Source organism: Felis catus, chromosome E1 (genome assembly GCF_018350175.1).
Source record: "Felis catus isolate Fca126 chromosome E1, F.catus_Fca126_mat1.0, whole genome shotgun sequence".
NCBI classification, from domain to species: Eukaryota; Metazoa; Chordata; class Mammalia; order Carnivora; family Felidae; genus Felis; species Felis catus.
In genome coordinates, this window is record NC_058381.1 from 58,493,038 (window position 1) to 58,519,341 (window position 26,304).

The 26,304-nt window shown below is 58.1% G+C and overlaps 1 protein-coding gene across 2 annotated transcripts; it reads left to right on the forward strand.

The window, feature by feature from the left end:
- Window positions 1–1,477: 1,477 nt before the first annotated feature.
- On the forward strand, window positions 1,478–23,403 carry C1QTNF1 (C1q and TNF related 1). 2 transcript variants are annotated; one of them, XM_011289419.4, is made up of 5 exons: window positions 1,478–1,704; window positions 1,824–1,918; window positions 17,476–17,640; window positions 20,265–20,404; window positions 21,217–23,403. In XM_011289419.4, exons 3-5 carry the CDS (start codon window positions 17,492–17,494, stop codon window positions 21,765–21,767), a joined length of 840 nt encoding a protein of 279 aa, XP_011287721.3. In that variant the 5' UTR covers window positions 1,478–1,704; window positions 1,824–1,918; window positions 17,476–17,491; the 3' UTR covers window positions 21,768–23,403. The 2 variants fall into 2 exon arrangements, with proteins under 2 accessions (XP_011287721.3, XP_023099963.1); XM_023244195.2 differs by having other exon boundaries at window positions 1,479–1,704; window positions 17,479–17,640.
- Window positions 23,404–26,304: the final 2,901 nt, after the last annotated feature.

The window sequence follows — 26,304 nt, forward strand, 5'->3', positions numbered from 1 at the left end:
CGTCCCCACCACAAAGGCCATCCGAGGACAGAGCGAGCGACCGGCGGAAGGTCAGTCAGGGCGCTAGGCCTGGGTCCTGCTGACCAGGAAAGTTCCTCGTGTTGCGCACAGAAACGAAGACGCGCTTATCTCTGGGCTTCCCGTGTCGATAAGCAGCCAGGGATGTTGTAAGTTTCGCCAGGCCTCAGACACACGCCAGAGGGCACGAGCGATTCCTGGATCTTCTCACGCCGGCCGAAACGCCGTCTCCAGTGGGCCGTGTTTACCTGATCTTATCGTAGTGCCCTTGGAGCCCCCCAGGGCCCCTGGGGGTCAGGGCACTTCCCCTTTGTTCCCACAGGAGCAGCTGGGCTGCCGGTGTCTCTGCGGAGCGGCCACTGGGCCGCCCAAGCCTTCCCTCCCCTTCCACCTCCACGTTCCCTGCTCTGCTGGCAACCTGGTGAGCCTGATGGGTGTCAGGCTCGCACAGCCCCCTTTCCTCTCGACTTCTCAGCCTTTCGGGCAGACACGTGGGCAGCAGTGGCGGGAGGGAATTTCCAAGGCAAGGTGGGGTGGGGCGCGGTCTCTGTGCCTCGCCCGCGACACCGCAAACCAGCACCCCCGTTTGTACATCTCCTGTCCGCGGGTAGCCAGAGAGAGGGGCCCTCGGGAGGAGCGGTGATAAATGACAAACAGGCACAGGTGTGACGTCCACGGAGCTCGCGGAGAACGTGGGAACGTGGCTCAGAAAGAAGCAAGCAAGAATGCTGTTATCGCCACAGCCCAGCTCCCTCACTCTGGCCAGATCCTTCCTCTTTTTGCGATACGATAAGACTCCAGAACTGTCTGTTCTGACTCAGGATGGAGACCAGCCCGGCCCGGGGGCAGCTCCAGAGAAGCCTGTAGCGGCTATCGGCGTGTGAGGAGGGGCCCAAGGGGCCTGGTGAGACCTTGTGCGGTTAAGTTGGGGAAAAGGCCTGGGTTGCATATCAAGGAACCAGAGGCTGATAGAAATCTAGCGATGCTGATGTCCCTCCTCGTTGTCCCCTGGCCACACGGTCCTCTGGAAAGTCTGCACCCCCAGCCTGGGGTCTTCATGGGGCTCTCTGAGAGTCTGATCAAAGCAAAAGTCCGTCCCTGTCTGACAGTGCACATGTGTGCCCACGTGCGTGCACACACAGCTTTGCATTGTTTTTTTTTAGGGGGAGGGGGTCACAGATTCCCCAAAACCTGTCTGTGGTCCCTGGACCCCAGGGGGAGCCTCTGATTGAAAATCTCTCGGGTCTGCCGCCGTCGGGGGGCTTGATTCCACAGCATTGGCTACAAGTGCCCCCGGGGCTGCTTGGAGCCCATCCTCCAGCGCCCAGCAAGTCGGGGTTCCCAACGCTCCTTGTCCTCGGCCCCCAGCCACCCCCACACCTGGAGGGACTTCCGGAGGCTGGGAGTGGTCACCCGTACCCGCCGGCCTGGGCCGGCTCCCCAGGGTGGCCAGGGGTAGGGCAGCGCTGGCTTTCCCCTGCCCGCCGGGCACACACACAGTTAATCCTCGGCGGCTGCTGTTTGGATAATACGCACTGGGAGCGTTGGAGGCTCCGCGGCCCCGCTCACATCTGGCCGGGGTTTGCTCTTTATGAGTCTGTCCCGCTCTCTTCAGCTCTTCCTTTACTTTCGAGAAACCGCGCTTCCGCTTCTGGCCAGAGAGACCTTGGAACGGAGGAGGTCAAGGTGCCGGGAAGGCAGGGACCGGCGGGTGGCTGCCCCCGCGCGCCCCCCCCCCCCGCCCCCATTCTGCACCTTCTTCCCGGAGGACTTTTTCCTTCCTTCTCGCTCTCTCCGCTGACCAGGCTGTTCTGCCCCCTCCGACCTGGCTGGGAGGAGGCTACGACGCTGCTGGGAGATGCTCTAAGCCCGAGAGGCCGCCCCAGGACGCTGGCCGGAGGTAGGTGGCGGCTCTGGCGGGCGGGATGCCACGGGGGCCGCTCCGCTCCTGTTCCGCGGCTCCGGGTCGCGGTCTCCCCTTGTGACGAGCGAGCAGGGGCTCTGTGGCAGCTGGATGGCGTCGGGGGTGACCGTGCCTCCCCTCGTGTTTGTGGGCTGATTATCTTGCTTCACACTTCTCGAGGTGTGAGAGGAAAAGGAGTGGCACCCGAGTCCCCGCTGTCCCGAGGGGGGCCCCGCCCCGATATTGCCTGGGTCACCTGAGAGACAGGTTTGCCCCGCGGTGGCCAGTTTGGACCCCACACAGAACAGGAAACGCTGACTTTGGCCCCGGCATCTGATGGTCTTGGTGCTCCTGGAGGAAAATCAGTCTGAACAGGGGAGAATAACGTCCCTTTCCCTGGGGACGCTCCTGGGCTGCCTGCACCACTGAGAACCATGCCTGGCCTGGGGCCGAGTCACCCAGCTGTCTTTGAGTCTCTGGACCTCAAACAGCTCCCTGGGTCGAGCCAGCATGCACCGCCCTGTTCTTCTAGGCGCTCCATGGGGACAGGTGTGGTCCCCACCTGTCCTGGGCACCCCCATCATGTTAGCCTGGCTCCCAGTGTGCCGACTCCTGGGCAGCCCCGTGTCCTCTGGGGGTGCACACGGGCCCTCCGGGGTCCCTCCCGGTCCATCGGAGGAAGCGGCCTCCCTCTGCGACTTGTCCGTCCCTTCCATGTCACTTCATTTCCAGGAATGGAGGCAGTTTGGCACACTGGAGATCCTTCTTTCTGAGCTTTGAAAATGAGGAGTGTCCTGGGAAACTGAGTTTTCTCAACCATGAATGACACCCCAGGTCCCTGGGGGAGGACGTGAGGTCCTCGAAGGCTGCCGGGCCTTTGCTTTTTATAGGGTAGGAAAGCACGCAGCCAGCCCCACATGCAAGGTCACAACTAGATTGCATTTGACTGTTGTGTTTGCTACAAGGGGAAGCCTGCCCAGTGTTCCCAGCAACAGGAGGAGGGAAGAAATTCAGAGGAAGGGGAGATGGGGGGCAGAGGGTTGGGTTCTCCTGTCCTGTGTTCCTCCCCCTCCCTTGACCTGAGAGCTGAGAGGAGCTTAGGGTAACCTGTTACGATAATGGCAATAAAAATGGCGGCGGCCATGGGTGCACGTGTGTGCGTGTGCATGTGTGTGTGCGCGCGCGCGCGTGTGTGTGTCCCACACGGCAGGCGCTGAGCAAACGTGGATTCTCGATGACTCCATCAACGTCACTCTCACCCCCGAAGAGCTCAGAGAGGCTCGTGACTTGCTCACAGACAGCAGATAGAGGACCCGATGGAGGACCAGCATCTCTGTGCCCAGAGAGGGCATGTAACTTGCTCCAGGATGCCCAGCTCTCCAAACTGAGGCTGGGACCTGAGCTTCTCACATCTGCAAAAATCCATTTCCCAGCTGTCCACGGAGAAAGCGCCCAGGGGCAGGACGGACAGCCGGGTTCCGTTTCCCAGGAATGCTGCCGTCTCCTCTGGTTCTCTCCCTCCCCCTTCTCCCTTCTCCAGCCTCTGGTGTTCCCAGTGAGCAGCAGGTCAAGGAGACAGAGAAACACGGGTGCAGGGGGGATCTTTGGTGGGGCTCCAGCCGGCCAGAGGAGGCCTCTGCCTGCCCGGGACATGTGCAGCCAGCCAGCGAGAGGCACCCTCACAGGTGGACAGTGAGAAGCTGACCTGATCCCAGAAAGGTGCACAGACGTCTCCCCTCTTCATTCCCGGGCTGTAAACCTTCCTATCCAGGGCAACCCAGCATAATCTTTCAGAACGTGCTTTCTGTTGTTCTTCCTGGTGCCTTGGGCCCTCCCCACCCCCAGCTATAATTAGCATGACTCATAAACCAAATATTCTGGCACTGAACTTCACCCATCAAAACAAAGATGAAAAGAATTTTGTAGATACAGTCGTGCTGCTGGGTGTCCTCACCGGACAGAAGCTTGCCATTGGGTTTATGTCTTCAGGGGCTAGCCCCTTGTGTGGGACCCTGCTCCTGGCGCTGGGGGTGGCTGAGGGCCCCGGGGCAGGGTGGCGGTGACAGCTCACAGAGGAAAGGAAGAATAGAGAGGTCCTCCTGCACTCACTGCCTAAGGCAGCCCTGTCTGTGGATCCACTGAAGAGGAAAATGGGTATTTAGAAGCAGCCTCACCTCCCTGCCCCGAGAGGCCAGATATTTAGGTGGAGGTGATACCTCCCCCCACCCCACCCCCGGCACTCCTTCTTGGTGATGTGACAACTCCGTGGGCCTAGGGTTATTAATTTTTTTTCCTGTCTTTACCTGCTGAAATCCGCCTTCTCTTAAAGTCGAGGGAGACTAAGGCAGCTCCCTGGACAGGAACGAGGGCGTCTCCCTGAGCCCCCGCACGGTGCAAGGAACCGGCCGCCCCCCTGGAGGGCAGAGTGGAAAAGGACCATCGAGGCGTGCGCAAGGCGCTTCTCTCCACTCCCTCAAGGCAGCCCAGCGAGCCTGGGGTTTGGGGTGCTCGGGGCCCTGCTGGGGGGAGTTCTGCTGTGGCAGCCTGGGTCCTCGGACCCTTGTCCTTCAGCCTCGCGGGGAGGGACTCGGGGCTGTGAGCGGGAGACGTGAGCTCCCGGCGTCCCCTCTAGTCACTCATTCTTGCCCACGCTTGCTTTCTAGGACTGGGCTCAAAGTGGAATGGGTGTGGGCGGAGGTGCGGAGGCCCCCCCTTACTGCCCACCAGGGTGTCTCCGGCCTGCCCTGGAGGCCCCTGCAGTCGACCCCTTGTCCGGCTCTGGACGGGACTGGCGCAGGCCTCCTGCGGGGCGTCCTGCCCCGTCCGGGATGGCTGTCAGGATGGCCGTGGGCCAGGCTGGGCCTCAGTGTCTGACCATCTCCCTGGCTCCTGTAGGAATTTTCCTTGAAACAAGACGGAGCAGAGTTGGAGATTGTGGGCAGGGAGGCAGGATGGGAAGGAAGGACGGGAAAGGAGGCAGACAGGCGGGGGCAGGCAGGGTGGGGGGGGCTGGAGGAGTGCGGGAGTCAAGGTGCCCCGGGCTTGGTCAGTGTCTCCTGCTGGCCGCTGGTAGAGCCATACATGGGGAACGCCCTAAACCTTTTGCCTTGAGTGGCACCCCCACCCCGAATGGGGACATCTGGTTACCAGCCGCCCTCTGCCCTGGGGACCGGGGAGGGAGAAAGACCTCTCCTGGGCCAGTTGCCAGCCCTGGTGGATTCGCAGGCGGGTGCAGGCCGGAAGCGGGCTGGGCCCGGCAACTTTGCCCTGCAGGTTTCTGGGGCTGGGCTGTAGAGTTGGGGAATGGGGTGTGTTCAGAGACACTTGGGCCCTTTCCCCTGGGGAGGAGTCTGAAAGCGGATTCCGGAGAGAGACGAGTAGGTCCCGGTGGCTTTCGGGGTGGCCATGGGGCCCTTCAATTCCTCTGGCATTGAGCGCAGCCCCCCTCCCCGCAGAGCCAGGGCTATGACAGCAAGACCCATGGCTCCTGGGGAAGAACCAATCGCGGTCCTAGGGAGCAAACAGAGCTAGACCCCGGCACCTGGGGAGGTGGGCTGGAGCCTGACGCCCACCTTTCCGTTCCACCCTCTGCTCCTGCACTCTCTTGCTTCCAGGCCTTTCTCTGCAGGAGCCTCCACTAGGGCTCCCCGCGAGCCCGATCCCCAGCAGCACCCCAAAGGATGGGCGGACACAGGTCACCCAGGCTGCTCCCGCCGCAACGGCAACTGGTCATACCACTGGTTCCTGCTGGCTGCACTTGGCCTCAGGTTCCTCTGCAGTCCAGCCCTCCGGTCGGCCTCTGTCCCTCAGAGAGCACTGGGGGCCCGATGAAACCATTTGCCACCCCTCCACCACGTGGCCTCCCCTCTCTCTCTCTCCCTTCCGGAGCTCACCAATGGACTGTTCTCTCCGCCCTGCAAGAGCGATGCTCTAAAAACGCACGTTCAACGACGGACCACACCTCCCACGCCTCTTACATTTTGAGGTATGGGGCGGGGTGGTTCCTGGTGATCCTGTGCCTAAATCCAAAGGGATTAAACTCAGTGGTGGGTTTTAAGATGCCGGCAGCCTGCTGCCAGCGAGGTCTCAGCGCACGGCCTCGGTGGAGACGGTTGCCGCCCCCCACCGCCCCCCGCCCCGTGCCTCGTGCCACGCCTGTCACAGAATAGGTGCCCAAGAACCTGCTGAATGAATGAATGAATGAAGAATGAATGCAAGGGCTCGGCTGGTGGAGAGACCCCCCAGAGCCGATGCCACCGCCCCTGCTGCAGCTCTGACCAAGTGAGCCAAGCGGGTGTGGGGTGGGGTGGCAGGATGCGCCTGCCTACCCGGCCTCTTTCCAAAGGCCGCCGGAGGTGAAGTGGAAAAGGCACTGTGCTGTCACACATACCTGAGCACCAGCACCTCCCCGCTGTGGGGCCTGGGGCGGGCACTCCTTCCCTCCGCGCCCACTTGCTCACCATTCGGGCGCACTGGAGGGGTCAGGTTCAATGGCGTCCAGAAAGCACGGTGCCCGGAGCCCGGCACGTAGTAGGTGCTTGCTGAGGTGATGGTAGTAGGGCTTCGTTAGAAGGAATCTCTGATAAATGCCGAGGCTGCTCCCAGGGGGCCCGTTAGCTCTCCAGGCCATCGCCCAGAATCCCTAAAGAGGGTCTCAAGGATCCGGCACCGTTGCCTTTGGTGTCAAGGCCTCGGGCAGCTTCCTTCGGGAGCAGGTGCCAGCAGTGAGAGGCATGCCTGGGACGGAACACGAGCTCCCTCCTGGGAAACGTGATCTCCCTACCAGGCCTGACTCTAGCCCGAGTCAGATGGCCCTCCCTGGCCCAACCTGTAGCCGTGGCAACTCCAGGGGGTCTGCTCCCCGGGAGGGGGCCGGGTAGGCTGTGTCTCCTTGGTGCACTGTGCCCCTGGAATCCAGCCCTCGGCCCGGTACACAGCAGACGCTTAATAAATGCTGGTGCAGGAACTCGAGGCCGGAGCTCCGGGGCAGTTTCTACTCCACGCGGTCCCCACTTCGATGAGGCACAGATTTGCCACAGCACTGTCCCCGAGCCCCTCCTTCATTCTCCTTCTCTACCGCGTCCCCTCCCCTCTCCTCGCCCCCCCCCCCCCCCGGAAGCCACAAAATGCGCTCTTCGTCCCCAGGGTGGGGCTGATTGATTTGTCATTGTTCTAAGTGGAAAATAATGTGTACTTCGTGTGAAAAAACTATGGCAGGGGAAAGAAATCGGAGAAGCCAAAATAAGAAAATGGCAAACATCCCTATTTTCCTCACCCAGGGATAATTGCTGTGAGCAGCCAGGTGGGTGGCCTTCAGATCTCGGCGGCTGAGCACACAGACGGGCACTGATGTGTGTGTGTTTCCAACCCGACCTTCACTCATCGTGAACGTCTTTCCACGTCTGCAAACAGTCATCTGTTTACAGAGGTTGCTAATTGGTGCGGCTGGCTGCGCTCGCCCCTCCCCGCTTTATTTATTTATTTACCTGCCTTTACTCGAAGCACGCGTCCCCTGGAGCTTGGAACCTTGGCTAAAGGAAGCAGGGGATGTAGCCCTTTGTGAAGCAGGAGATTTTTCTGAGCGCAGATAAGAGGAGCCTCTGAGGGTAAGGTGGCTGGAGATGGCCACACCAGGATTCAGCCTTGCGATGGCACTCTGTGGGGCACCCTGGGCCACTCTCCCCCCTTCCCTCCTCTCTCCCTAGACAGCCCCACCTTGAGCTAGAGAGAGATTTGAACACCTTGGCTTGAGGCCCTAGCAAGAAGTGTGGGATCCTAGAGTCCTGGTTGCATGTTGGCTCTGCGGAAAGGTTGAGCGTGGAGTTCTGTGTTGCACATCAGACACCAGATACTGGGGACTCGAGGAGGGGAGACACAGCTGCCTTGGAGGGGCTCCTTGTCCGGGGGCGGGGGGTGTAGACCCTACGGGAGGCTGGGGGAGCACCTTCCTGGAGGAGTGCCCCCAGACCGGGCTCTGAAGAACACACGACGGAGAGGGTGGCGGGGAAGGGACCGACGGAGGAGAGCGTGTGGCTTGTGTTGGGTCTGCGAGCGGCTCCAGATGGGAGCAGGGGGGCAGCTTGGCCAGAGGCGAGGCAGGAGCCAGGTGGTGGCGCTCAGGGTTTACCCGCTTTCCTTACTTCGTGGGAAGCCTTTTCCACCCAGGGCGGGACTCAGACTGGCGATTCTGCAAGGTGCCTCTCTGGTGAGCAGGTTGGAACACAGAGGGGAGACAGAGGGGAGACAGAGGGGAGACGGGGCAGTGGAGAGATGGGAAGGAAGCGGTGGCCGGCCAGCGAGGAGGGGACCGGAGGCCCCGGGGAAGCTGGGTGGTGGATGAGAGGTGACAGGTGCATGAGAGGTGGGGTCCGAGTGGCCCCCAGATTTCCGGCCTGGCGCCCTTGTGTGGGCAGCCGCTGTAGCTGCAGAAGTGGGTATGGTGGGGACAGGAGCGGAGTTAATTCAGGGGTTCGCGGGTCTATGGCAGAGCGGAGCGCAGGTGCTCAGAAGACTGATAACCCAGGCTGTCCTGTAGAACTTTCTGCCATCGTGGAGATGTCGTCCCAGGTGTGCCATCTGAGAGGCTGGTCGCCTACCACCACCTGCTGTGGATGAGAACCGAATTCTCCATTTCGCTTCATTTTAACAAATTTTACTGGCCCCCTTGGCTAGTGGCTACCGCTCCGGAGGACGTGGGACAAAAGCCCTCAGGCCAGGCCGGAGTGGAGACGAGGATCTCAGGGAGCTGTCACTGTAGAAAGTGACAGACAGACAGCGGGTCTGGAGGGGGAGGGGCTGACTGCCCAGGCCACAGCCCCCGTAGACACCCGTCTCTGCGGGCGCGCCCGTGAAGGATGAACACTGGGAGGCAGGCTGGGCCAGAGCGGGGACAGAAGAGGTGGCCAGCCCTGTCCTGATTGCAGATTGCATGCTGAGCTAAATTCTGTTCTTGGCCTAGAAGCCCTTAGGTGTGGGACCACGTTCTCTCTTATGACAAGCTTCCTCGGGAGGCGTCTGTGAGATGTTGGGGCGATTGATGTCCAGGCCTCAGTAGAACGAGACGTTAGAGCCTCTTGTAAAGAGGCGGGTGTGGTGGGACACAGGCCTTGGAACTCCCAGGTTCTCTCCTCCCAGAGGGCGTCCCTGCTGTGGGAACGTGGGCCCTGGGCCAGGCCACCTGCAGAGCGGGCTCACGGCGGGGCACGAGCTGTCAGTGGCCCTTCTCTGTCACGCAGCTCTCAAAGCAGGGGCAGGCCTGCAGCCCAAGGCCTCGCAGCTGGGAGGTGATCTAAGGACAGTGCTCTAGTCAAGGAGGTCTTTGTTTGCACCGGGACAGACTCGGAGCTGTGGAGGCTGGGCTGGCCAGGTGCCCCCGGAGGCCCGACGCCGGCAGCCCACGTGGTCTCACTGTTTTCAGGGCCTGGGCACAACACGGTGCCCCCTCTCCATCCGGGTGAGCCTTTCCTTCCCGAGGCCCAGCTGCCCCAGGAGCGATGGAGACGTGTTAGGAATCGGGGGAGGGATTCTTTTTCCTTTTTTAATATAAAGTTTTTATCCATTCATTTAAGTAATCTCTACACCCAACGAGGGGCTCGAACTCATGATCCCGAGATCAAGAGTCACACGCTCTTGAGACTGAGCCAGCCAGGCGCCCAGCAGATGGGGTGGGGGCCGGGGGAGGTGATTCTTGCCTTCTGTTCTTTTCAGTTTTCTCCCAAGCCAGGCCTCTCTGCTGTGCAGGGAAAAGGAAGCTCTTGCTTATTAACTAGAAAGACCCCATCTCTGTCCCTGGCCATGTGTTTGAAGGTCACCAAATAAACCCCCAAACCTTAGAAAATAAATCCTTCTTCTCTAAGCCAGAGAGCAGCTTCTAGGAGAAGGGGAAAGGGCGAGATTCAGCGAGTGGCATGGATGCCGGGACCCCACCCTTACTGACCCAGGTTCCTCCAGTAAGGGGGTCCTTATCCTGCCCACTGCTGCTTCCTTTTCAGGGCTTGGGGGGGGGGGGGGAAAGCGGGAGAGGGCCTGAGACCCACTGGGCTGCCCGATTATAGAAGGGGAAATTCGATATTAAATGGGCTTCTGGAGTTGGTGAGCAAATGTCATTCATCAACTGGAAGTCAGTCTGCCTCCCTCCTTCCCGTCACCAGAGGAGTTCCGTAAGTGGAAAATCAGTGTGATGCGTGGTGTCTGGGGCAGGAAAGCAGATGTCATGTGTGAGAAAACCCTGACGGTCATCAGGGCCGGAGGGATGCCCCAACACGGCGCTTTCTCCTTCCTGGGCACCCCAGGATCGACATCGAGGAGAGGTCCTGCTGGAGAGCTCGGATCTCCTCAGTGGGAGAAAGATGTCCAAGCAGAGAGGGGCAGCCTCGGGGCTCCCTTTCTGGCTGGCAGGATGCCGGGGAGAGGGAGGTGGCAGAAGCAGATAGGGGAGGGATGTCGGATGCCACGTTGAAGCAAGGAGTGATTGCCCACCACGCCGAATTGCGTTCTTGGCCTAGACGCCATCAGGTGTGGGAGACAGTCCTCCTCTCGTGCCAAGCTTCCTCGGGAGCCGCGTGTAAAATTTTGGGGTGGTGTCCAGGCCCTAGAAAAGCCAGGCAAAGTTACTTGTCTTGGGGGTATTGAGGTCTGGGATGCAGCCAGAGATCCTGGAAGGCATCACAGAGAGGCAAATGGTAGAACGGAGAAGAGACCGTCAGGAGACACTCAAGGCGGTCGCTGACTGATTCAATGTGGCGGGTGCATGAGAGGAAGGAGCCCAAATGACTCCCAGATTTCCGGCCGGCTGCTTGTTCTTAGTCCCGCTTCCTCCCCCCCGCCGGTTACGTTTTGTCCGACAGCGCTTTCTGCCACAATCAGAATGCTCTGTTCTGTGCTGTGGCCAACGTGGTAGCTACCAAAGCCGTGTTGCTGTGGAGGGCGTGGAACGTGGCTAGTGTGGGAGAGGAACTGAAGTTTTGAATCTTAGTCGGTTAGTTTAAAATGAAATAGGGGCGCCTGGGTGGCGCAGTCGGTTGAGCGTCCGACTCCAGCCAGGTCGCGATCTCGCGGTCCGTGAGTTCGAGCCCCGCGTCGGGCTCTGGGCCGATGGCTCGGAGCCGGGAGCCTGTTTCCGATTCTGTGTCTCCCTCTCTCTCTGCGCCTCCCCCGTTCATGCTCTGTCTCTCTCTGTCCCAAAAATAAATAAACGTTGAAAAATGAAATAGCCAGCCGTGGCCAGCGGCGGTCACACCGGACCGCACAGGCCCGGGATGTTTACCCGCTCACCATTTTGATTCGACAATTTCTGTCCCGTCCCGAGCTACACGGTACACGTCTGTCCGTCCGTCTCCTTCGCTGGACCGTAATCTTCTCGAGGTCAGGGAGGAAACCTCACTGGTGGTGGAGTCGGTTTCTCCTGAGTTCCGACGCAAGGCTGGGCAAATCGTGGGCATTCAGTAAGCCAGGCCCATGTGACGCCTTCTGCCAAGAGGAAATCTCGAGCCGCAGGGGCCGTGGGACTTGTCTTCTAAGCTTCCTCCAATCCAGGGAGGTCCTAGGCTCCTTGTCTCCCCGAACAGCTGGCCACCCGATGAGCATTTCGGAAGAGGGAAAACTTCATAAATGCTTTTGTCAAATGGCACTGGGCTGGGTGTGGCATCGAGGCAAAAATGCACACATGTGGTGCCCAAACTCTGCGAGTTTCCCATCAGAGCACAGGCAGGCGGGACACTGTGGGGGTGGGTGGGGCCCGTCTTGAACAGACACCAGGAAACTTGAACGTGGGTATGAATTCCGTCTGCTTGAAGGATTTACCCCGTGTCCACAAAAGGTCTGAGAAGGGGGTGAAAATTACTATTATTGTTTTAAAGAGGGAGGCAGAGAGAGCAAAAGAGCGAGAGAGAGAGAGAGAGAGAGAGAGAGAGAGTGCTGAGTTGGGGAGAGGGGTGGAGAGAGAGAGGGAGAGAGAGTCTCAAGCAGGTTCCAAGCTCAGCATGGAGTCCGACACGGGGCTCGATCCCACGACCCTGGGATCATGACCTGAGCTGAAATCAAGAGTCAGATGCTCCCCTCATTGAACCACCCGGGTGCCCCAAACGGATGAGAATCATTAACGAGGATGTGTTCTCAGGCTTCCGCCAGACCCTGCCATGGGCCCATTTCCCCCTTCCGCACCCCCACTCCTACCCGGGGAGGGGGGGGGTTCTTCCTTCGGGGGAGGGTAAGCAGGAGGCAGATGGCAGGGCCGAGGGGAGAGCAGCTGGAGACCCCCAGCTGGAGAGTCTGGGGCAGAAACGGGAGAAAAATGGAGTTCACCGAGCTGACGTGGGATTTGGCAGATGAATTTCTTCACAGGGTTTCAGAAGGGCAAGTCGGGAACTTGAGTCACGTTGGAGCTGGCCTCAGAGGCCTTGACCACAAGGCAGCCTGGAGACCGGGCCGTGTGGGCCGGTGAGGGTTGTCCACGGCTGGCGGAGAATTCCCGCCTCCGGGACCTGCCTTTGCTGTGTGTGTGTATATTCTTCTGAGTCACCCTACTGGGGGCAGAGCCTCACCCTTTGTAGGTGACTTCATTTCACTGGAAATTGCTAAAAGTGATTTGGAGGCAAGTTTGGTTTGGATGTTGGGCAATACTGTTTTTGCCCAAAAGTTACGAAAATGGTGGTGTCGTGATGCTGACTTTTCTGTGGCCTTTGGTAAAATTTTTTCTTCTATCTTAATGTTCATTTATTGTTGAGAGAGAAAGAGAGACAGAGCATGAGCGGGGGAGGGGCAGAGACAGAGAGGGAGACACAGAATCCGAAGCGGGCTCCGGCCCCGAGCTGTCCGCACAGAGCCCGACGCTGGCCTCGAACCCACAAACCCTGAGATCGTGACCCGAGCTGAGGTCAGACGCTTAACCGCCTGAGCCACCCAGGCGTCCGGGTTCTGAAGATATTTTTGAAGAAGGAAAAAGATTTCACTCACGGTTTGCTTTGGCCCCAAAGAGGAGGTTCTTGAGGAGAATCACCAGCCTCTGCTGCCCTCACGACGTCAGCCTGGCGCCTGGGACTCTTTGCTGGCTCTGTCCCCATTGATATCATCCCCCTTAGGTCGGCTGCGTCCTCGTCCCCACCTCTTCCGATCAAAGTCCAGAAAATTCCTTTTCCAGACTGGTAAGAGACAAGCCAACACGCCAAACGGGGCTCCCACTGGGGGCAGAGCCCTGATCCTCAGCTGGGGAGGGGGGGGGGGAGTTTTGCCTCCCAGGGGACATGCAGCATAGTCCGGAGACATCTTTGGCTGTCAGTCACCACTGGGAGTGGGGCGTGTTAATAGAATCTAGTATGTGGAGTCCAGGGATACTGATAAATATCCTGCAAACGCACAGGACAACCTCCCACAACAAAGAGTGAGTCAGCCCCAAATGTCAGTAGTGCTGAGGTTGAGAAACCCTGGGGACAAAAGAATCCAAGGTAGCTTTTTATGTGTGTTTGTTGTTATTTCCTGACTTTCCCCAAATGAATATATATTACTTTGGATTCAGGAAGAAAAAGGTTTAAAGAAAGGAAAACCTCTTTTCCTTTTAAGTGATGCAAGCTTGGCATTTACAGAAAAAAAAAAAAAAGTAATTATTGAGGGGCCGAGGAAAAACAGAGGAAATACAGAAGAAGGGAAATAAACAACTTTAGAAAACTCCATTTCACAAATATTTGTTGAGTAGCAATCAAGTTCAGGGTGCTGCAGGATGCTTGGCCGGTCCAAGAGGAACACGACTAGGAGGTCACGGGCTGCCTGCAGAATCCTACGGGCCAAGCAAAACTCTGCAGAATAAGACAACAGGAAAAACAAAGTTTAAAAAGGGGAGGGAGAGGTTTTGGCAGCTGAGGGTCTGGGAAGGCGTCGGGAGGAAGGGGAAGCACTTGGCTTTGGTCTGGAGGACCAGGTAGGATAATGATGTGATCTGAGGACAGCCTGTTGAGTCAAAACCAGTGTCCCCCACCAGCCCCCGCTTAAAGACTGGGCAGTCTGAGGCTAATAACTTCTCTACGTCTCTGTTTGCTCGTCTGTAAGGTTGGTGTAATAACGAATGAGTATTGTCTTCTTAAAGGATTCACTGGAGGTCCCTCTGAGGCCTATGTCGGGGTAAGAATTGCTAATGAGGACGTGTTCTCAGACCTAACCCTAACTTACCGGGCTAGAAGGATGCACTGAAGCGATGCCTGGGGTGGATGCTCAGGGCTGCGCCTGGTGCACTGGTGGCCCAACAAGGCTGGTTTTTAGTAGAAGGACGAGAAGGGGAACTCTTGGCCAGGGGAGAAGGATACATACAGATGGACAGATGCCAGGAGTTTGGGGAGCACGGCTGAAGCTGGGATTCAAAGTATGGTCCGAGGACTAGGAGCACTGGCAGCATCTGGGCTTTTTGAAAGTGCAGACCCTCAAGGCCCTATCCCAGACCTTCTGAATCAGAACCTGCATTTAAACTAGGTTTCCCAGGTGGTATGTGTGTATGTTAGTGTTTGCAAAGTAGGGAGCTTGGGCACAGGATGAGGGGTGCTGTACAAGGTAGCTGAAGAGTGGGGTGTCACGTATGGCCTGTCAGGCATAAATGGTGGATGGATGGATGGATGGATGGATAGATGGATGGATGGGTAGATGGATGGATGGGTGGATAGATGGGTGGATAGATGGATGGATGGATGGATGGAAGGATGGATGGATGAAAGGAAGGATGGATGGAAGGATGGATGGATAGATGGATGGATGGATGGATAGATGGATGGATGGAAGGAAGGATGGGTGGATGGAAGGATGGATGGAAGGAAGGATGGATAGATGGATAGATGGATGGATGGATGGATTGATGGATGGATGGATGGATAGATGGGTGGATGGATGGATGGATGGATGGATGGATGGATGGAAGGAAGGATGGATGGAAGGATGGATGGATAGGTGGATGGATGGATGGATGGGTAGATGGATGGATGGATGGATGAAAGGAAGGATGGATGGAAGGATGGATGGATAGATGGATGGATGGATGGATAGATGGATGGATGGAAGGAAGGATGGGTGGATGGAAGGATGGATGGAAGGAAGGATGGATAGATGGATAGATGGATGGATAGATGGATGGATGGATGGATTGATGGATGGATGGATGGATAGATGGGTGGATGGATGGATGAAAGGAAGGATGGATGGAAGGATGGATGGATAGATGGATGGATGGATGGATAGATGGATGGATGGAAGGAAGGATGGGTGGATGGAAGGATGGATGGAAGGAAGGATGGATAGATGGATAGATGGATGGATTGATGGATGGATGGATGGATAGATGGGTGGATGGATGGATGGATGGAAGGAAGGATGGATGGATAGGTGGATGGATGGATGGATGGGTAGATGGATGGATGGATATATGGGTGGAAGGATGGATGGAAGGAAGGATGGATAGATGGATAGATGGATAGATGGATGGATGGATGGATTGATGGATGAATAGATAGACGGATAGATAATTTTAATATGTATTTTATAAATTCACATAAACACGTACAGTAGAGATTCTGAGTGGGGGGCTTGTCCAAGCAGTCTCTTGGTCATTGGGAAGCTCTACTGGGTCCTGGAGCTTGGGAGGGATAGCTGGTTGGTAGAGAACTAAGAGGTAGGGAGGCCCAGCTAATCCACTGCGGTGTATGAGGTGGGGAGTGCTGCAGCCAACTGAAGACTTGGCGGAGGTGTGGGTGACAAGGAAGGAGGGGTTTTCTGGGGACGCAGCCTCCCTAGCGCAGAGGCTCATTACATCTCCAAGGATCCATCTGGAGAACCTCTGGCCTCTGCCTTTTATCCCAGGGCTCTGGTTCCTGGCCGTCTGCCTCCCCCATGTTGTCTTTATTTGGCACGGGGGCTCCAGCAGGGAGGGCTAACGGAGCACCCTCTCCGCAGAGCTATAACAGCAAGCCCACCAACACACAGAATAAAGAACAAAGCCCCCGAGTCGACCTACCAGCTACAAGGCCTCTGAGCAACGGGGTGTTTGAGGGAAGTCCACGGCCTCCCATGATCAGCGAAAGGAACGTTCATCTGGGTGGATAATTACTGACAAAAACCAAAATCTGTCTCAGTACTTAATTCTCCTTAAACATAAAGGAGGAACTGAAGGAAAATCAGACCTCGAACCTTCTGCGATTTGCCTGCCAGTAACAACCTGGATCCCACTCCTAACTTGGCTTCAAGGGGAGGGCGGTTCTCATCGTCACTGGGCCTCTGTCTCTCACTGGGCAGCTGAAAGTGTTGGGCAGGGCGTCCTGGCAGGCCCTTCGAGGTGTTGAATTGTATGTTTTGGTGAACAAAGTTTGGCTGGGATTGGCTAGTTACTCACTCCTGCAGTGGGGAGGTTTCCCAACCCACCAGAAGCAGTCAAGGCCATCTAGCTGTCTATCTATCCATCCAGAAGCTCCCCCACGTTAGCTGGGGGAGATGGCTCTAATGGTGGAAGTGGATAGGATGGGTTTTTTTTTTTGCCTATTTTAAGCCCAAGCACTGCCTCCTAATGGGCTCACTGGGGACCCCCAGTGGATGTGTCTTTCTAGAAGGACTGTTTTCAATACTGGGTGAGGACCTGTCCAGAGCGTTCACCTGAGAACACCATGAGAGACATGTGACAGAGCTGGCTCTGATGAGTGACCGAGGCGTCAAGGGCTGGACCCCACCCCCTCCCTGAGTGAGATGCGTAGCCTCCCTCCCTCCCCATCAATGCCTACGGCACAGGGCAGTGACCACACGCATTCATCCGGGAGTGTGCTTATTGTTCTGATAAATGGTCACCTGCACAGCCCACTGGCTGAGGCTCCAGGGGCAGAGGACGTGCGCACATGACGGTGTGTGAGTGCATGTGAGTGTGTGCATGTGTGTGCGTGCACACGTGTGTGCCGGTGGGAGAGTACGCGGGTGTGCATGTTAATTGTGTGAGCATGCCCACGGGTACAAGTGTGTTGAAAGTGTACGTATACACAGGTACTGAGTGTGCTGAATGCGTGTGGGAGTGTGTGAGTGTGTGAATGAGTCAAGTGTGTTAGAATATGTACACGGGGCGCGTGGGTATGCACGGAGGCGTGTGCGTGTGTGAGCGCGAGTAAATGTGTTAGGACTGTGCAAAAGTGTGTGAGCACAAGAGCGTGTGCACGTATGTACAAGAGTGTGTCACGTGTAAGAGTGTGAGCTATCGTGTGCACCTGCCGCGTGGGAGTACCGAGTGTACGTGTGCACGCTGGCACGTGTGAGAGTACCCGAGTGCACGGGTCCACGTGAGTGTGAGAGTACCGAGGATACGTGCGCACGTGTGTAAGCACGAGGGCACTAAGTGCACGGGTGCACACGTGTCTCGTGCAAGAGGACGCGAGGGCGCGTGCATGAGTGTGCGCGGAGCGCGTGAGCGCGGCGGCCCGTGTGCGGTCGCCCTCCCGGAAGGGGCCGTGGCCGAAGCCCCTCCCGGCTTCGCGGGTCTGGCCACGCCTCCGGTTGCCTCTCCGCGGGCCCCCTCCCAGCCCGTGTCCCTGCCCGTGTGTCTTTCCCAGCAGGGCGCGCGGGAACATGGGCTCCCGGGGACTGAGACTCGGGCTGGCGAGCTGCCTGCTGCTGGCCTTCGCCTGTGGCCCGGTGCTGGGCCGTGCGCCGCGCGGCCCACAGGAGCTGCAGGAGCAGGAGGGGACCGAGGAGCCGCCGCTGGACCACGCGGAGAGGTGAGACACCGGGGCGGTGTGCACGCGGGCGCTCGGGCTTGGCGGGTTGAACCTGGGGTCCGGAGCACCGCAGGGCGCTCGTTCGGGGCCGGACGCGAGGGAGCAACAGCCAAGGCCAAGGGAGGGTCCTCGCGGGGGCCGATCCTTGAGGACAGACCAGCCATCTCCCCTTTCAGCGAGCCTTACCTGAAACCGAACACTGTACCCCTCCTCCTTCTAACCCCAAAGGGATTGGGTCTGTTTGGTTTTGCAGCCACATCCTTAAATAAAGAGTTCACCGAAGGGGCGCCTGGGTGGCTCAGCGCGTCAAGCGTCTGGCCCTTGACTTCAGCTCAGGTCGTGATCTCACAGTTCGTGGGTTCAAGCCCCACATCGGGCTCTGCGCTGACAGTGCGGAGCCCGTTTGAGATTCTGTCTCCCCCTCTCTCTGCCCCTTCCCTGCATGCTCTATCTCTCAAAAATAAATAAACATTAAAAAAAAAAGAGTACACCAAGCCCCCCACCCCAGCCCTCGGGTTCTTTCCATTCTGGCCTTGTCCTTTGAGAGTATCTTCCAGGGCTCTGAGAAGCGCCGCTGGGAATATTTTGTAGGGACACACCAAATGCCTAGGGTGTTACTCACAAAACTGTCGTTCCTCGCATGTGAGGTTCCAGCCCGATGCTTTGACTTTCTGCATTAGTTTCAGCTTCGGGCCGACCTGATGCCCCAGGCTTTAGGTGTGCTTTACAGGACGATGGAATTGCATGCGATGCGGCACACGGTGACATCTGTCACCTCCTGCTCCTTTTCCTCGTCCTCCACTTCCCCCTCCTCCCCCTCCTCCTCCTCTCTCTTTTCGCTCAACGAACACTGAGCCTCTAATATTGGGCTGGCCATCCGCTAGGGACAGGGGGACCTGCACAGATGACAGTCCCTGGCCTCCGGGAACCCTGAGGCTATGGGGGAGCAGAGTGGTGAACAGTGAGGTAGGACAGGTATGCCCGCAATGCTGGGGTGGCGGTGGGAGGGGGGACCGAGCAGAGGAGTGACCTCATCTTGAAGGACCCCCGGGGGGCATCCGGGTGCGGAAGGAGGGTGTGTGGGAAGTTGCGGCCGGGCCGGGTGGCTTTGGGGTAGTGGAGGGTGGGAATGGGAATGGAACTCCTGAACTTAATCTTACAGGGAGTCATGGACGATTATCACGGAGAAGGTGGGGATGTCGGGGGATGTCATGGAGAGGTTTCAGGGTCCTGGGGTTCCAGAAAGAAGGCTGGAGAAGGCAGAGAAGATGGATGGGAGGTGTGGGGGGAGGCAGATTCCAGGACGGCGGTCAGAGTGGTGACGGTCCCCCAGAGATGGGGAGGCCTGAGGACCCAGCTTCTGCAGGTGCCTTGGTGGGGGGTGCTGACTGCTCAGCGCCCCGTGGTCCTCAGAATGTGGTGGCGAGGCCAGAGACATCTCCCAAATGAGCCTGAAGCTCCATTCTGGGTGGCCGATGACCGTAACGTGAGGAAGGCTTGGAGGGAGAAGGTTCCGGGGGCGCAGTGACGGGCCGACACTTTGGGACACATCACCTCTGCGGGGTTTGCGGGGTCTAGATGGAGACTTCCGGCAAGAGGCGGGGGTCCACCTGGGAGTCCCCACCTGGCACTTGTGGGGCCTGAATTTAGGGTGTGCAGATCCGTTTCCTGGATTATCTGGGGTTTATTATTTTTTTTTTATTTATTTTTTTTATATAATTTTTTTTCAACGTTTATTTATTTTTGGGACAGAGAGAGACAGAGCGTGAACGGGGGAGGGGCAGAGAGAGAGGGAGACACAGAATCGGAAAGAGGCTCCAGGCTCCGAGCCATCAGCCCAGAGCCCGACGCGGGGCTCGAACTCCCGGACCGCGAGATCGTGACCTGGCTGAAGTCGGACACTTAACTGACTGCGCCACCCAGGCGCCCCGTATCTGGGGTTTAAAAGCAGGAGCGGAGGCAGAGAAGGAACCGGCCTTTTGAGATGGAGTGACTACCTCTGAGATGGTACCTTCAGCTCCAGAGCCTGGGAGCAAACAGGGAAGCCAGAAAGAGCACCGCGCAGCGCAGGGCGAGGCCGCGAGGTGGCAGCACGGAGCTGTCCCCGGCCACCCCACCCCGGCCGCCCCTGTAGCGTGGGTAGCAAATGTTAGAGTGGAGTCTCCAGCTCAAAGCTCAAAGGAACCGTAAAGATCTGGCCGAGCCCTTTCATTTACAAATGAGTCAGCTTCATGTAGTATCTTCTAGAACCACAGTTGATGGAGGGGGTTCACAGCACTGTCACACATCCTCTGAAACCCCCCCCGGAGGGGCAGAGCTCTCCAAGCAGCCCGGGCTCGGCTCCCACGGCCCGCAAATTACTGCTGTGTTTGTTATCGCTGTTGGTGAGGATTGCTGTGACCAGAAGGCGGGGGGTGGGGCTCTTCCAGAAATTTCATTCAGGGGTCCCAGACTTCGCCAAGAGCCAACGCTGCCTCTGTCGAGGGAAAGCGAGTGCACGCCCTGGCACGCCCAGGAGAGAGGGGAGGCAAGCAGGTTAGACCAGACCCCCTGGCAGCAGGAGAGAGAAGAGGTCCCAGCTCAGAGAGCTCTTGGCTTCCACGGTAACGTCTTTATTCCCTTAGGGATGAAAAGAACCATGAAAAATACAGCCCCAGGCAGGGGGAGGACGAGCCGGCTTCCCGATGCTTCCGCTGCTGTGACCCCGGCACGCCCGTGTTCCAGGCCGTCCCGGTGCCGCAGATCAACATCACCATCCTGAAAGGTCAGGCTGCTGCCAAGCCACCGAGGGGACCTTCTCCCGGGTGGGGGTGGGGAGTGCTCTGTTCTGCGGGGGGCGGGGGGGGGGGAGGGGGAGAGGATGTAGTCTTTTTTTTTTTTTTTTTTTTTTTTAAATTGAGTTTATTTATTTTGAGAGACAGAGCAGAGGAGGGGCAGAGAGAAAATCCCAGGCAGGCTCCGTGCTGTCAGCGTGGAGCCCGATGCGGGGCTTGAACTCACATGAACCTGTGAGATCATGACCTAAGCCACCCAGGCACCCCAGGAAGATGGTGGTCTTTAGGGTGGATGAGGCGGGCCGCCCCTCAGGGCACAGAGCAGAGGCAGGCTGACCTCTAGAGGTGGAGGAGGAGGAAATTCCATCCGAGGCTCTGTCCCCTTTCCAAGAGGACAGATTGGAAGGAAGCGGCCCGCAGGACCAGGGTCTCGCCCCCCCCCCCGCCCCCGGCTGCATCCGAGCCTCTGTGTCCTCTGTTCTGGGGCTCAGCACCCCACCCCCCGCCCCCAGCCCGCTTTCTGAAATGCCAGCGGCCGCCGCGGTCCGGATAACCTCGCGCAGCCCAGCAAAAATCTGACCGGGAAGCTCCCGGGCGAGCCCGACATCTGCAGTTCATTTGCTGCGAGTCGGCCGTGGGCCCGGCCGCAGCGCCTGCCGCTTTTGGACAAACCCACATGTTCCCTTTGCTTGGCCAGCACTTTCCAGAGGGGGAAAAAATGAAGGCTTCTGGATGAAAATAGAACCACCGTGGCGGCTGGGCCAGCTTTGCTCGACGCCGCCTGCTCTCTCGTCCCTTTTAGGTGAGAAGGGTGACCGAGGAGACCGAGGCTTGCAGGGGAAATACGGCAAAACAGGCTCCGCGGGCGCCAGGGGCCACACGGGCCCCAAAGGGCAGAAAGGGTCCATGGGGGCCCCGGGGGACCGCTGCAAGAACCATTACGCCGCCTTCTCGGTGGGCCGGAAGAAGCCCCTCCACAGCAACGACTACTACCAGACGGTGATCTTCGACACGGAGTTCGTGAATCTCTACGGCCACTTCAACATGTTCACCGGCAAGTTCTACTGCTACGTGCCGGGCATCTACTTCTTCACCCTCAACGTGCACACCTGGAACCAGAAGGAGACGTACCTGCACATCATGAAGAACGGGGAGGAGGTGGTGATCCTGTTTGCCCAGGTGAGCGACCGCAGCATCATGCAAAGTCAGAGCCTGATGCTGGAGCTGCGGGACCAGGACGAGGTGTGGGTGCGTCTCTTCAAGGGCGAGCGGGAGAACGCCATCTTCAGCGACGAGTTTGACACGTACATCACCTTCAGCGGCTACCTGGTCAAGCACGCCCTGGAGCCCTAGCCCCGCCGGCCCCGCGTCCCCCCCCTCCCCCCGCCTGGGGAGGGGTGGGGGGCACGGGTCTCGCTGCAGCCCCTCCCCCAGGCCTGGCTTCCCCGCCTCACTGCCCAGCTTCGGCCCTCCACACCACGCCCCTCGCTGAAGGGGAAGCGAATCGGCTCTGCTTCCAGGCCTTGGGGGCTCCCGGGTGGGCACCTGCGGGGGGGGGGGGGGGCGGGGGCGGCTCCCCTCCGTGCACGTATCCCCAGGCGACCCAGCAGGCGCGCGGCCACGGGGCAGGGTGTCCCAGAGTCATCCCGCTCCCTCCCGTGGCTGGAAGTAATTAAGGAAATTGTAAAGTTTGTAAAAGAAGCAACCTCGGGTGTGGGAAGAGGGAGGCATTGTGATTCTTGCCTTCCCACCGGGCCGCACCGGTTCCCCGGGGAGGCCGTTCCAGCTTGAGCTTGCATGAGCCTCCTGCTAGAGGAGACCCGACGTGGACGCTGCGGGCCACGGGGGAGGGGGGCAGAGGGCGTGGGGTCCTCCTCGGCCATTCATGAGCCTTCTTTGGCAACCGCTGGACTGACCTCCACGTCCTGGGGTCGGCACGGCCTTGCCCCGAGGGTTCGGCTGGTCTGTCTGAGCCACAACAGCCAGGTGGGGGGGTGGCCGGGGGCGGGGGGTAGCGAATGTCAGCTCTCAGCAGGGCAGCCAAGCCCTGGGCCTCGGCCTCTGGGCTGAGATGAACAGCCTGCTTGTTGGAACCCGCAGACTCCTGACAACAGCCGGGGACCTCGGGAGTCCCTGGGTCTGCTCAGCACAACCAAGGCAGAGCCATCCATCTGGCGTGGTTCTGCCCCCACGGCCCCAGGCTGCCCCGGAGCCCTGGGCAGGGCCTTCACGCCCGCCACCCTGGCGCTGGCTTTCCACTCCTCCTCTCAGACGGGTCAGCCATGGAAGGCACTGGAGCCATAGTTTTGTAACAGCTGTCGTGGTTATATAATATTTGCTATACAAGCTCCCTGCACACCATCTCCAGTCCTGTTTCCCTGAGGGCTCAGTGCTCTCCCCCAGGCCTCTTTGACCAGTAGCCTAGGACACCGCGGGAGGGCCTTCCTCTGGGCCCCGGGGGCAGGGAAGAGCCGGAAGGGGCTGGAAGGCTCTGCCTGCCTCGGGGCCCCCGCGGGGCACCGTCCCTCTGACCAGGAGAGAAGCACGTCTGAAGCACTGGAGTCAGAACCCTCTCTGGGAGGTGGGGTGTAGAAACACCCGAAGCGGCTGCTGCCTAGATTTGGTGCTCTGGCCCGTGGCTGACTTTGGCCCGGTGGCCCTTCCCTGCCTCTCTCCGTTAACGCCCAAGGCCAAGGTCCCTCTCCTACCTGCTCGGGCCCCTAAGCCCCTACCGGGAACCTTCCTTCCCTCAGGAAAGGGTCGGTCCTTCCCTGGTGACCCTTGGCCTTGACCCATCCCTCTGCCCTCCCGGGGGCCGGGCCACCGGGTCTGGGCCCCGTGCCTCCTTCCCTCTGAAGGACTTCTGCTGGTCAGACTTTCAAAACGGTGTTTCTATGGGCGTGCTGGTGAGTGGAGCGTCCACCTGCTGCTTTATGCTGTCCCGGTGCTCTTTCGGAAAACATTAAACTTGGAACCATGCGTTTGAGCATCATGGCCTCTCCAGTTTGGTCCTTGAACCACATCCTGCCCCTTTCTCTCCCCCTCCCCGCACCCCACCGGCCGCCCGAGGGAAGCCTGGGGGCCCGCGGTGTTGGCACCGGGAACCTAGGTACCGGCGGGCACAGGCCGGGCCCCGAACTGCCTTGTTACTCCGGGCGTGTTTCCCAGGCTCAGCGGGGCGTGGCCCGTTGGGCGCCCTGTGCCCGAGGGGTCTGTGAGGGGCGGGCGGGAGGCAGGCCTCGGGCAACTGTGCTGCTGTCCCAGGGTTGCCGTGACAACCCGCCACAAGCCCAAGCCCGATGGCTTACAACAACACACATTTCTGTCGCCCCGTTCGAGAGTCCAAAGGTTCTACAGGAAGGTGTTGACGGGGTCGCTTTTCCTCCCATGCCCGTAGGGGAGGACCCTTCAGCTTCTGGTGGTCCCCGGCATTCCGTGGTGTGTGGCTGTGTCACCCCGGTCTCTGCCCGTCTCTGTCTTCTTTCTTGGGCCTCTCGGACCTCCCTCTCCTTTCCCTCATTAAGATACCAGTCACCGGATTTAGGGCCCACCCTACACCCAAGATGATCTCCTCTCAAGATCCTTAACTTAATGACCTCTTCACATTCACGGGAATCAGGGGTTAGAACTTGGACGTACCTCTTGGGGGGGGGGGGCATGATTTAACCCAATACAATGACCTGCTGGCTTGAATACACCCACCAACAGCTTCCCTTATGCTCCAGCACTGAAGAGTGGATGCTTCTTCTCTCCGTCGCTTGCCAACTGGGTTAGCGGCCAGAGCCCTTATCCGACGGCGGCCAGCAGGCAGTGCCGGAGCTGCCTTTGCTCCCTCTGGTGCCAGCAGGGCTGGTGTCCTTCCTCTGCCTGGTCCTGGGATCAGCTCCTGCTCGGCTGTGGGCAGGCCCCCACCTCCACCCCGCCGAGGCCATCCATATAGAAGGAAGTGCCGTCTACGCAGCGGGGAGGCTATCTCCTGAAGACGCACGGAGAGAAGAGGCCAGCTCCCTCCAGGTGCCCACCGCTTGCCCTCTCTCCAGGGACACGGAGCGCGGAACACCTGCTCTACCGCCCGCCAAGCCAACGCGGGGGATGAGGTGGCATTTGCTCCAGAGCCCGCGCAATGCTCTCTCTCTCTCTCTCTCTGAGCTCTCCCCACACCCAGTCCTTGCTGCTCCTGTCCTTCTATTGTTCTGTTCCCTTCCTGTTTGCACTTCTGACTCTCCAAATATTTACCCTGCCTGCTTTGTGGCTGCCCATGTGCTAGGTGCTGGGACGCCATGACGAATAAGATAGGGTACTTGCCTTCCGGAGGACTTTTCTGGGGTGTTAACTGTGGTGTGATACAGATGTAGCCTCCTCAGCAGTGGATGCTTGGCACCTAGTCATCTGCCCCATATGACTCCCTCCCCAAGCAACTTACTTTGCATGGGCTCCTTGCCCTGTGCCCTGACCTCAGCTAGTAAGGACTTGGCTAACCATTCCTGGAAAAGACTTGATAAATTCAGTCGCAAAACAAATACTAATGTTTTAGCAAAAGGACTTAGAAACAGCTGATGACTCCGCCAAAGGGGAGAACTGTTTATGCTACAACTTTCAGGAGCTTCTGTAGCCAGGGGTGGGAGCCGTGAGGCGTACACATCCCATCCCATGGGGTTATTGCGTGTGCGTGTGTGTGGGCGCGCGTTTGCACCCAGGGACGGGTTTCTGTGGTGTTCGCTATGGGAACACAATGGTATGATGGCCAACTCTTCTTTTGGGGGCCACAGTAACTGGAATAAAACGAGCCCTTCTTGCCCAGATCATTAAAAGAAAACTCACAAGGTTACAGAAAATAATAAAATAAAACAAGACGCTTCCAGATGCAAAGAAAAGAGCGGGACCCCTACCTCACACCGTATACAAAAATTAACTCGAAGTGAATCAAAGACCTCAATAGAAGAGCTAAAACTATGAAATTCTTAGAAAACAGTATGGCTGTAAATGATCCCAACCTTGTATTAGGCAGTAGTTTCCTAGATGTGATACCAAACCCCAAGCAACACAAGGAAAAATAGATAAATCAGAATATCATCAAGATGTAAAATTCTGGGCTTCAAAGGACATGACTGAGAAAGTGACAGCACGAAACGGGAGAAAATATTTGTAAACCATAGATCTGATAAGGGACTTCTATCTGGAACATATAAAGAACTCTTGCCACTCAATAATTAAAAGAAAACCAAACTGTGGCACCTACGTGGCTCAGTCGGTTGGCCATCTGACTCCGGCTCAGGTCACGGTCTGGCAGTTCGTGACTTCGAGCCCCATACTGGGGCCTCTGCTGTCAGCGCTGAGCCCACTTCGGATCCTCTGTCTCCCCCTCTCTCTGCCCCTCCCCCACTCTCTCTCTCTCTCTTTCTCAAAAATAAATAAACACACAAAAAAAGAAAACCAAGTAAAAAATATGCAAAGGGGGGCTCATGGGTGGCTCAGCTGGCTGAGCGTCCAACTTTTGACTTCAGCTCAGGTCATGATCCCAGCGTTGTGGGATCGAGCCCTGCTGAGCATGGGGCCTGCGTCAGATTCTCTCTCTCTCTGTATCTCTCTCTTTTCCTCTATCCCTCTCCCCCACTTGCCTCTCTCTCTCTAAAATAAAAAAAAAATAGGCAAAGGGTCTCAATAAACATTTCTCAAAGAAGATTTACAAATGACCAGTAAGTACGTGAAAAGATGCTCAGTATCACTGGCCCCCAGGGAAATGCAAGTCAAAACCACAGTGAGATACAAGTTCACAGCCAACAAGATGGTTGTCATCATAGTGACAAACGTTGGCAAGGACGTAGAGAGGCTGTCACCCCCTTACGCGGCTGGCAGGGGTGTAAAATGGTGCAGCCTCTTTGGAAAACAG